At 42.9% G+C, this 12,494-nt stretch overlaps 1 protein-coding gene across 1 annotated transcript in view; it reads right to left on the bottom strand.

Moving 5' to 3' along the window:
- The window catches only part of ACOX3 (acyl-CoA oxidase 3, pristanoyl), a 170,252-nt gene that overhangs the window by 93,363 nt on the left and 64,395 nt on the right, over positions 1–12,494 (bottom strand). The window contains exons 8-10 of the mRNA XM_089691574.1: positions 11,063–11,159; positions 8,623–8,805; positions 5,075–5,197 (exon numbers count right to left, since the gene is read on the bottom strand). Of these exons, the coding sequence (XP_089547700.1) occupies positions 5,075–5,197; positions 8,623–8,805; positions 11,063–11,159 (403 nt within the window). The remainder of the gene's footprint in view (positions 1–5,074; positions 5,198–8,622; positions 8,806–11,062; positions 11,160–12,494) is intronic.

The raw sequence follows: 12,494 nt of genomic DNA, 5'->3' as shown, positions 1-12,494 counted from the left end.
CACTAAAGATGAGGAACGCCTCGTGTCCTGACGATTACATGATGCAGCCTTGACGCTATCTCTCACTGGGAATCTCTCACTCAGAGAGGCAAAAAACAGGGCAGTGAGTATGGAACCCATTCCCTTCTGAACCCTGGCTGGCCACATAACTTCAACACCGGGAGGCCACGGTGTGAGAGGGGGAAAGGAAACCCCATCTTGCAAGGCACCTTGTCCCCATGCTGATGCAGACAAGGGCCTCATCTCCACATCAGGTGCCCCATCAGCTGTCGGCTTTCAGCCGGACATGTCCCTGCAGATTTTCAGCTTCCGCCCGGACATGTCCTTTGGCTGTCGGCTTTTGCCCCGATATGTTTCTGCAGATATCAGCTTTCGCCCGGACATGTCCTTTGGCTGTCGACTTTCGCCTGGACATGTTCCTGCAGATGTCGGCTTTCACCTGGACATGTCCTTTGGCTGTCGACTTTCACCCGGACATGTTCCTGCAGATGTCGGCTTTCACCCGGACATGTCCTTTGGCTGTCGGCTTTCGCCTGGACATGTCTTTTGGCTGTCGGCATTCACCCGGACATGTCCCTGCAGATGTCAGCTGTGACGGGAGTCACTTTGGGTGGGGGGCCCAAGTTCCGCTTTAAGGACTGCTCCCCATTAAGGACTGGCACCTTTGGGGGGCGGGGGGGGAGTGGTTCCTGAATTTGACAGCTAACCGCTCCCACTTGCCTAGGCGATCGGAAACAGAAGGTGTCCTCCCTCCCTGTAGTCTTGTGGGACGTGACAGGTCTCTGAAGACTACAGGACCGTTCATGAAGCGCAGCGCTACTTGCGCATGCACACTGGGTACCCGGCTGTGAAGCCGCAAGCTATCACACCCAGGTGCCCACACTGAAGATGCCGGCCTGCTGGAATACAGGACGGCCGGTGAAACGGCCTGCGGGGGACACACCACAGGCCCGAGGGACAGGTAAGTGGCTGTTTTTTAAAAGTCAGAAGTTACAGGTTTTTTTTTTTGACAGGGCGAGTGGAACTCTGCTTTAACTTTTTTTTTTCCATCACAAAGGACAGAAAGGGGTGGGGCGCTATCAGGGGAGTATGGATGCAATCCAGAAGTCTACCTGTCAGTTTTTCATGCAATCCCGGACTGTGTGTAAACCCCCCCTGCTGTACCATACAACGTGCGGGCCTGGCAGCGAAAGGGTTAAATATGGCACTCAGATGATTTTTATATTAAATTAAATAAAATAGTGGCATGATCTTTATACATAAATAGAAGGAATAATGACAATTATATATTGTATGTTTAGTATCACTTTAAAGACACACTGTTGTATTCTCCTAATATCTTCACTTTATACTACACTACTGGAGAAAATGTCCTGTTTGTTGCACCTTTGATATGGTTTCTAGTAAAAAGTGCATAAAACACAATTCAATGGGAAAGGATGCAAAACACTGTAAAATTGCAGAAGGCACATACAACTCACACACCTAATATGTGAAGATGTAAATTAGGCTTTTCACGGATCAGCTTCACTACTAAAGCCTCTCACCTTGCTACAACTTGCTTCAAGGTACAATGTTGAAGTCTGATCACTGGGTGAGAGGAGATTATGGAAATGCTCCCCCCCCTTCCATTATTCTCCCAGGTTGGGCCTCTTTTGGCTTATTAGGGCTCATTCAGATGGGTGCTGAGACCTGTCCTCTATGCAGAACGGATTTTTGCTGTGTGTGCATCCACCTCAGAATTGCGAGCAGGCAGTCCATAGAAGTGGATGCAGGTGCAGGGGCTGCATGAACACAGTCACATGTCAAAATTTGCGGGCAGGGGTGGGTGCAAAGATCCGAATGCAGACACTGTGCGATTGGATCCTTGCACTTGTTCCTGCCTTCATGTCAAATATTTACACATGACTGTCCATTCCGTTACTGCCTCTGCATCCACTTCTATGGATTGCCTGTACGCAGTTCTGAGGTGGATGCACACACATCAAAAACGCCTTAGCATGGAGGATGGGTCCTAGTGCATGTCTGAATGAACTCTAAGTTGTAAAAGGTACAATTATTTTTCAAAACATACTGTTAGTGTATTTGGTAACACGCCAGCCATTTATTTACACAGCCGTCAGGTTCATGTTAACGGCTCTTCTAAATGAATCTGTGATTGCAGTGTGACTATGTTTCTAGGAATAAAAAAACTGACATTTTGTAGCATAAAATTGTTACCATTCAGTATATAGTTGTGGTTACTATGACAACACACTGATTACTGGGATTTATATTTAATCTCACTTAATCTCACTTGACAAAGAACCTGAGAATGGTCCAAAAACCTGTCAGTGTACTGTATGCACCACACGGACTATTTACAGCACTAGAACATTCCTACTTTCCAGGTACAGGACACCAAAAGGAATGCAGAGAACATGATAGTGTCGCACACATAGCTGTCTTTACTGTACACACAGATAAATTGTTTTATAAAGACAAGCAGACACCAATTCAAGGACACTAAAAAAGAAAAAGAAGGGCAGCTGAAGACAGACAAGGACTTGCATGTTGTCAAGAAAGACTGTTTGAGTCTCCATGCACACTAGGAGCTTTAAAAAATGACAGAAAACACAGGATAAAAAACGCTGACATTATTGTTTTTTGCCAGGGTTTTACGTTTTTTCTTGCCGGCATTTAGCAGCTAGTGGGTTGTTAAGGAGCTCAAGTGTACAAGAGGCCTAACAGGCTCCTGTGTGGGTAAAGATGGTCCTTTTCTGTGTCGATAAATGTCAAATAATACATAATTACTTTTCCGATGAAGCTCCAAGCTCGTGTTTGAATATTTAATAAATTAGCTTTAGTTGCTTTACTAAAAATCCTGCTAAATACAGCACAAGTTTATTTTTTACACACCATTAAAGGAGTCAGGAGTGACTCGTCCCCTCAGTCAGGAGTGACTCGTCCCCTCAGTCAGGAGTGATTCCTCCCCTCAGTCAAGAGCAGGGATGGACTGACAACTCATGGGGCACCCAGGCAATAGGGGATCATGGGGCCCCTGTGCCTCACCCACACTCAAACTACACCCCAAAAAGTCTACGAAAGGTACTAGGGGCATCTCATGGGGCCCCTTACTGACCCTGGGCCCTCGGGGAGTGCCCGAATGGTCAGTCCGCCCCTGGTCAGGAGTGACTTGTCCCCTCAGTCAGCAGTGACTCGTCCCCTCAGTCAGCAGTGACTCGTCTCCTAGGTCAGGAGTGATTCCTCCCCTCAGTCAGGAGTGAATCGTCCCCTCAGTCAGGAGTGATTTGTCCCCTCAGTCAGGAGTGATTCCTCCCCTCGGTCAGGAGTGATTCCTCCCCTCGGTCAGGAGTGATTCCTCCCCTCGGTCAGGAGTGATTCCTCCCCTCGGTCAGGAGTGATTCCTCCCCTCAGTCAGGAGTGATTCCTCCCCTCAGTCAGGAGTGATTCCTCCCCTCAGTCAGGAGTGATTCCTCCCCTCAGTCAGGAGTGATTCCTCCCCTCAGTCAGGAGTGACTCGTCCCCTCAGTCAGGAGTGATTCCTCCCCTCAGTCAGGAGTGATTCCTCCCCTCAGTCAGGAGTGACTCCTCCCCTCAGTCAGGAGTGATTCCTCCCCTCAGTCAGGAGTGACTCGTCCCCTCAGTCAGGAGTGATTCCTCCCCTCAGTCAGGAGTGATTCCTCCCCTCAGTCAGGAGTGACTCGTCCCCTCAGTCAGGAGTGATTTGTCCCCTCAATCAGGAGTGACTCCTCCTGTTCAGATGGATCTTATGGAGTTTCAATTCAAGAGAGACTGTCTGAAGGCAGATAGCTTCTGTTGTAGCATCTCTTTTGAATCTCCTAATATTCTGTGTATCCTGTGTCACAAGTGCACCTGTATAAAATGTTTGTGAGACTACCTGACACTTCTGGGTAGAAAGGACCATGTGACCTTCTTCCCTTTGGAAAGTGAAGAAGCAACAGCGAGGGAGCATAGGCAAAGTGAGAATAAGGGCTTGTTCACACTTGACTAAATTTCTAACTTTGCAAAAACGCCCCTATAGCGTTACACAGGCGTTAATGAGCTTTAGTATGGGCGTTCTTCAAGTGTTAAAAATGCTCCTCAAATGTCCTATGCATGGTTTTGAGGTGTTTTATAGGCGTATTACAAGCGTTAAAACCACACTACAAATGCCTATAATAAACTCTAATGGTATTAACGCCCCGCAAACGCCTCCCAAACATCTGCCAGTGTCACCATAGACTTCAATGGGAGGCGTTGAATTGCTTCAACTCCTCCTGACTCGAACATGAGGCTTCATTTTTGAAGTGACGCGACGCTAGCAATCCATGTTTTGCTAATGTGAAAAGTACTGTGTGCTGCCCATAGTATCATTTGCATAGGCGTTTGAGGAATGTTAAAAGCACACCTCAATCGCCTGCTTTAAAAGCTAGTGTGAACTACGCTTAAGCGTGATGGGAGTGGGTGATGGTTTTACAGAGACACTGTCATTTTGCTCTGCACAGGCAAGGTGACTGTGTCTCCTTATTTAAATAAAATAAGTAAAATCATGTTTTTAAAAAGTAGTAAGGACAGATCATTACATTAATACATACCAGATTATTGATTCGAGGAAGTTAGGGTCAGAATATTTTAAAGTATAACTAAAGGCAAAACTTTTTTAGTTTTGGATAGAGTGGAGACACCTGTTAGTTTGTATTGCTGTCTGTGTCCCCGTTAGGGAGATTCACCCTCTTTATTTGTCCTGTTTACCATTATCATTGAAAAGAAAACCCTGAATTTTGGGTTGTCCCCAGAAAAGTAATAGAGGGGAAATTTTCCAATGGAGACACTAGTTCTGGTGACCTGGGGGTCCCCAAAGAATTACCCTAATTTGAAGGGATTTCCTCTCACTTCCTGTTAGGCTATGGGACAGGATGTGAAGGGAAATCTCCTCAATGAGAGACAGATGGTGAAAAAAAATCTGACAGGGGTTAGAACCTTCCCTTTCTCTATCTAAAATTAAAAAAAAAAAAAACAATTGCTACAGTTCTACTTTAAGGCATTAAGAGTTTATTACATAGTACATTACCTGTCTGGGGCTTCTGTCTTTCATGAGAACTCCAATCTGAAGTTCAATTAAATTCATGAAGAAGCTCTTTGAGAAATGATCCAGAGCATAGGCAGCCGCCAGGTAAGGGATCAATCTCCATTGCTGTAATTAAAAGTGCAAATACAGTATGCATTAAGCAGAGATACACCATGAAAACAATACATAAGTGCAATAAAGAGGATCCTAGCTTAAAGTGGAACTACACTGTATCTGAGCACCTCAAACCAAAAACGCTATTCATTTCATTCTTCATATTCACCCATCCATCCATGTCTCCATGCTTTGTTTTGCTTGAAAATAACTTTGAAAAGCACCACCTAGCATGTCTGGCCATGGCCATCTTGAGTAAGGGCAGATGATTAATGTAGCAAATCCCTCTGCCCTTAGTTCAGGATTGCAGGCAGGAGGGTATGCTTAGATTAGAGAACACCTCCCCCCTCCCAAAGACTCCTGAGATGTATGACATCATTTGCCTAGGCATAGAAACCAGGAAGTAACTGAAGAAAAGTTAAAAAAAAAGTAAATATAATATAGTTTCCTATCTATTTGGGCACCAATTCACAAAAAGAACATTGGAGAACTGGAGAAAGTACAGAGAAGGGCAACCAAACTGATAAGAGGCATGGAGGAGATCAGCTATGAGGAAAGATTAGAGGAACTGAATTTATTCTCTCTTGAGAAGAGGGGATTAAGGGGGGATATGATCACCATGTATAAATACATCAGTGGTTCATATAGTGAACTCGGTGTAGAGCTATTCACCCTGAGATCATCACAGAGGACAAGGGGGCACTCTTTACATCTGGAGGAAAAGAAATTTAATCTCCAAACACGGAAAGGTTTCTTCACAGTGAGAGCTGTGAAAATGTGGAATAGACTCCCTCAAGAGTTGGTTCTGGCCAGCTCAGTGGATTGTTTTAAAAAAGGCCTGGATTCTTTCTTGGATGCACAGAATATAACTGGATACTAACATTTATAGGTAAAGTTGATCCAGGGAATATTCGATTGCCTCTCGGGGGATCAGGAGGAATTTCCCTGCAGGAGCAAATTGGATCATGCTTTGCTGGTTTTTTTGCCTTCCTCTGGATCAACTGTGGGTTTAGGATTCTTTTTTTTTTTTTTTAATGTTTTTTTTTCAGCCAGACTAACTATGTAACTATCTATTTATTATTGCTAAAAGCATAAGGATTTTAAATGCTGACTGAGAGAGTGAAATTCCACTGTAAGTGAATGTAGTCCTTAAAGGGGTATTCTGTTTTATGCTTGAAACTCTTGATAGTTCAAATGTGACAATTCGCCTGTTTCTGCCTCTGCAAGCAACACCTGGCTCAACAAAAGTTGATTGAAAAATCAATTGAGCCCAGTGGAAAATTATCAGATACAGTCACTGTTCAAGTATTCATGCATCTGAGGGTGTCGTGGCTGCCTGAATACAACAGCCAACAGTAGAGATTCCTCTATCCTGATATCCTAACGGTTAGCGTGGCTGGGGGAATCAATTGATCTCCTACTGTTCAGCATGCTATATAAGGTTGGTCATAGAAAACTGATAGAAGACAGCATAAACAATGTTATCTCTCTTTATAAACTACTAGTCCCATCAATCCACATTGAGATGGAAATGAACAAAGGCATACATGTTTGAAGTCCTGCATGTGTGAGAACTATGGTTTCTTCCAACTTACAGTGGAAGGGTTTCATCAACAAACGCAGTGCTGTCAATCTGTGGCTAAGTGCTGACTAACCCTAGCTTCACACCTAAGCGATTTGCAGAAACGCAGTACAGTCCATTTAACATGATTTCCTACAGGAAATGTTCACATCTGCGTGTTTTCACCTGGTGAGGTTTCTGGAAAGGGTCAGGGACTTTCTTTTAACACAAAAAGTTGCGCTTTGGTTCTATAGACTTCAATGGAAATGCTGCAGAAAAGCATGTATTGCATTTTTTGCTGTGTTTTTGCCATTTTATGTGTTTTGCCCTTTAAATCTGCCTAGCAACAAGAAAAATTAAAAAATGAAAAAAAAAAAACCCTGCAAAACTCATCAAAAACGCAGGTGCAAAAATGCAACGCAAAATGCAATGCAGAAACGGCTGAAACGCAACCTGCATAGGTGTGCACCTAGCCTAACAAGCAACAAGCTTGTGAATCAGTAGTGACAATGGTAACAGCAATGCCTCTTGTAACTTTTTTCAATCCACTATAATGCAAGCCTAAAACAAATGATCAAAAGTCCAATGTGCAAAATGTGACTCTGAACACCAAAACACTGGTGATCAGTCACATTTGGGACATTGGACTTTCCATCATTTGTTTTAGATATTTGAATATTTTGTATGCACATGTATATTATTTGAAGCCGTACTACTACATGGGGAATGAAATGAATCCACTCTTAGGCTAGGTTCACACTAATTGCATTCCTGTGCAAATCACATGTGAATTGTGTGCGGTGCGATTGGAGCCATACATTTTGTATGGCTCAAATCGAACCGCACCAAAAAGGTGCAGGACCCTTTTTTGGGTCCGCGCTAGAATCGGAGCGCATGTGTATTCACACCTATGTGATCCGATTCTGCACATTGCACTGCGTTTTGCAGACCGATTTCGGGGTGTTGTTAACTTAACATACACACCCGCATCAGTTTGCATGAACGGGGTGCGTTTCTGATGCGGTGGAGAATTCGCACAGAAAACGCTGAAAATTCCGCACCGCATCAGTGTGAACCCAGCCTTAACAGTGTTTTAGATGCAACTCAGTCATCAGAGTGTTTATATTTGTGTTTGTTTTATGTGGCACTGTGCAGATTGATTCACACTTTTGTTTTTATAATGCAAGTCTACACAGGCTATATGAGAGTGGCAACTCTACTTTGAATTTAGGAGCAGTGCAGCATTGTTGCCACCCCATCACAAAAGAGCTCTGACTAGGAGAGAAAGAATCAGCACTAGGAGTCAGTTATGCTGCAGTGTAAGGAGCATAAGAGTACACAGCGACAGAGAGATGAGCTCAACAGTGTGCTGTTTCATTGCCCAATCACAGGCTGGAGCAGGGAGAAGACATATAAGTGTTACCGAACTGCAAAAGGAAAAAATTGGGTCTCCAAAAAAGAAAAAAAAATCAGGTCCCCTGCCCTGCCAGACAGGGCTGTGCTGTGTGGCAGAGCGACAGAGCTGTGCTGTGTGGAAGAGCGACAGGGCTGTGCTGTGTGGCAGAACTGGATGGACAGAAATACAAATTCTTTTACAGGAAAAACAGACTGCATAAATGTATTTTTTGGTGTATTTAGTTGTTTGCATTGAGTTCAGATTAAAAAACACAAACTATAAAATTCTAACTGCTAAGTACAAAGAAATCATGCAGTAAACATCTTTTTCTATAAACATTGTATGAGACAAGTGCATGTTTGCCAGTATCAACCTATTAGATTGCATATGTTATTTTGCTGTTGTGATTGGATGTTATTAGCCGCACATACCGTTTTCTTCTCTCTTGTTTTTATAATACAGACATAGCTGGTTATTTACCTGTAACTGATACTCAAGTACTGGTATTTCTTCCCTTTCTGTTGGTCCAAACTGACGGCGGGTTGCAGAGAACCGGATGGCGATGGACACAGCAAGTTTTAAATTCACCACTGTCATTCCAATTATTGAGACTCTGCCACTGGAAAGTGTACCCAGAGATGCTCCAAGACGCTGCTTTGGATCCTAAAGGAAGACACGCAACAAACAGATGTAGGGTGCATAACATTATAGTGAACCTGACCTGACCTAACACATTCCAAAGGCCTATTTTACATGGTGCTGGTAAAAATAGGCAGATGAGCTGCGGCTTTACCACCCCCAACTGCCCAGTTGCAAGTTTTTATGGCCAGCGGCCATACTAGTATACAATGCCCTGGCCATGCTGTGGAAAAATTAATACAGCAGGTTGCATATGGTGGGCAAGTATCACCTCATCAATGCCTGGTAGCCACTACGCTATCACTCTCTAAAAAGTAATCCATTGTTGATTTTTGACATTGCTTTTCAGAGTGTGCTGCTCATGTAAACAAGCACAAGCAGTATAGACATGTGCGGATGAAATTTTCAATTTTTTAGATTCATTCGTTAATCTAAGAATTTCATTTCATCATATTCGTTATGTTGAACAAATTTGTTTTTGGGATTTGTATCGTATCTTCGGCATTTGTTTATTATATTAATTTTATCAGATGGATTCAATATTTTCAGATCTGATCTGCATTTATTTTGAAGAATTGCAGTTAATTGTTAAGGAGCAGCCAGCTGGCCATGTTCCTAACAACTATTACTCATCTGCTGTCAGCGAGATTCCCCACTGACAGCAGCGTGTAAGCAGACAAGTGCTGGCATTATAAAATGAAAAAAAAAACAGCAAGGGGGTCCCCTCAATCTATACCAGACCCTTATCCGAGCATGCATCCTGGCAGGCCAGAAAAAGCCCCCCCCATGAAGTGTACCATGTCACATGCCCTCAACATGGGAGGGGGACCTTGCCTCCATGTTAATGAAGACAAGGGCCTCTTCCCCATATCCCTGGGCAGTGGTTGTGGGGGTCTGTGGGCGGGGAGTTTATGGGAATCTGGAAGCCCCCTTAACAACCAGCTATTAACCACTTCTATACCGGGCACTTTTACCCCCTTTCCTCCCAGGCCATTTTTCAGGTCTCAGAGCTCTCACACTTTGAATGACAATTGCGCGGTCATACAACACTGTACCCAAACTAAAATTTTATCATTTTCTTCACACAACTAGAGCTTTCTTTTGGTGGTATTTAAGCACCACTGGGGTTTTTATTGTTTGCTAAATTAACAAAAAAAGACCGAAAAGTTTGGAAAAAAAACACGTTTTTCTTTGTTTCTGTTATAAAAGTTTGCAAATAAATAATTGTTCTTCATAAATTTAGGCCGAGATGTATTCTGCTACATGTCTTTGGTGAAAATAATCCAAATTAGGATGTATTTTTTAGTTTGTAGGAAAGTTAAAGAGTTCACAAACTATGGTATAGATCTGAATATTGATCAATCCTGAAGTACTGACGGCCAATCTAATTTCTTGAGGTCCAAGAATATCAGAATAGTACAGATATCCCCCAAATGACCCCTTTTTGCAAAGTAGACAGTCCGACGTACTTTATAAGAGGCATGGCGTTTTTTTGAAGTTGAATTTTTTTTGTAATAATTTTTCGGAAAATTAAAAAATTAAAAAATTAAAAAAAAATATTTTCATTTATTATTTAATTATTTTTTAACATACTGTCACACCATATGGCGTCCACCCGGAACGCTGAAGGATTTTGCCGGCCACCAAACGGCCATTGGCCGGGCGGCTAATGGTTAATGCAGCAATGAAAATCATTTTTTTTATTTCGGATGACTTAAACATCCAAATGAAATTTGTTGTCCCATTAAAATGTATTTTGGATTCATTAAAATTCTTTACTGTTGATATTCGGAGATTTGGATACATCTGAATCTCTGAATAACAAACATTTAGATTCGTACAGAAAAGAATCATACATGTCTAGTTAGGGAACAACAGAGCCAATGTGCAGGCACCATCCTCAAAGATCCAAACAAGCAGTCTAAGCTGGGTTTCAGTCCGTTTCTAAAAGCTAAATGTTTACATTAAAAGGCTGGCAGGATGCCAAGATTATGCTATCCATAACAAATAGCTGAGATTTCAGTGATTATGTGTTAACATTGAAGCTGAATTTCTCCACAATGCCTTTAGCTACAGAAAACTTGCTTTACTTGCTTCATCAGAATATGTAAATACTTTAATGTGCTTACAGGTTCACTTTAAAGAGGGGTGCATTGCAAAAGGATTGTCATTGATACATTTTTTTTTTACATATTGTCAAAGGATGATGCCATTGATACATTTTACAAATAATAAAAGGATGGAAAATGGCTAAGGACCTATAAAAATGTACCACGTGTACCTTATATCTACTTGTGTAGGTCCCACTAGAGGTAATATCTCCAGTGCCATTCAGAAGGTTTTCTTGTGGGATCCGAACATTGTGAAACATTGCAAACCTGCAGAAAATGAATGGATTACATTACATAGTTTACACCACAGAATACAACATTATCATTACAGATTACTCATTAGTGGATAACAATATAGTAGGCACTAAAAATATCCAGTTGTATAAACATCTTAGATCAGGCAAGAGTAATGTGTTGTACATATTCATTTGTGGACGAGTAGTAAAATCCCGTTGATATTTCATAACTGTTCAGCTAGGATGAAACAATTCTTGGGTCTGTGTGATTAGAATAGCAGGTACAGTTACTACCTAAACGGTAGCACAACACACAGTGTGATTGGTTGCTTTCTACTTCAGCAGCAGATTTGATGAATACGGGACTACTTAAATACTGGCTGCAATGGATTACATATCACCCACTAAATTCCTCACCATGGACATTATAAAGTGGTCACATTCTCTCAGATTAGTCATTTTGGTCTACGCTTACTTCTTCATCCATTTCCCAGTACTGTGTGGCTGTGTAGCAGTTACCATAATAGTGGAGGTGCAAGCAATCAGCTGGCAGCAATTCCTGGTCCTAGACCAGCAATGGGCAAACTACGGCCCGCGGGCCGTATACGGCCCGGCGGACCTTTTAATCCAGCCCGCGGAGCTAGGCTCCCGCTAGGCTCCTCTCACAGTCCGCCCTGAAGACCGGTGTAGCATGAAAATCTGTCTCCTATGAGGATCTGTCCCCCTCGACGTATCTACGCATGTGCCGGAGATCACCGATCGGCTGCTAATGCCTGAAACTGGCACATGCGCAGATACGTCGAGGGGGACAGATCCTCATAGGAGACAGATTTTCATGCTACACCGGAATGGCGCGGGAACACGGCGAGAGGAACGCGCGGAGCAAAGGTAAGTGAATTGACACAGGGGGGACTTGGGGACTTAATATGGGGGATGAATTAATATGGGGAATGAATTACTATATGGGGGATGAATTACTATAGGGGGGATGAATTACTATGGGGGATGAATTACTATAGGGGGGATGAATTACTATAGGGGGGATGAATTACTATATGGGGGATGAATTACTATATGGGGGATGAATTACTATATGGGGGATGAATTACTATATGGGGGATGGATTACTATGGGGGATGAATTACTATATGGGGGATGAATTACTATGGGGGATGAATTACTATATGGGGGATGAATTACTATATGGGGGATTATTACTATACTTACTATGGATGACACATACACATCATTCATCTACTCTTGGTCCGGCCCCCGGACCATAGGGAATGGATCATCCGCCTCTCCATAGAGAACAATGAATGGTCCGACCAGGTCCGCCTGAAAAATGGACAGGCAGACCAGATCA

This window comes from Staurois parvus, unplaced genomic scaffold, assembly GCF_062004578.1.
Source record: "Staurois parvus isolate SC_StPar_1 unplaced genomic scaffold, SC_StPar_1.0 ptg000564l, whole genome shotgun sequence".
In the NCBI taxonomy this organism is placed as follows: domain Eukaryota; kingdom Metazoa; phylum Chordata; class Amphibia; order Anura; family Ranidae; genus Staurois; species Staurois parvus.
This window is presented reverse-complemented; position numbering and strand designations above follow the sequence as displayed.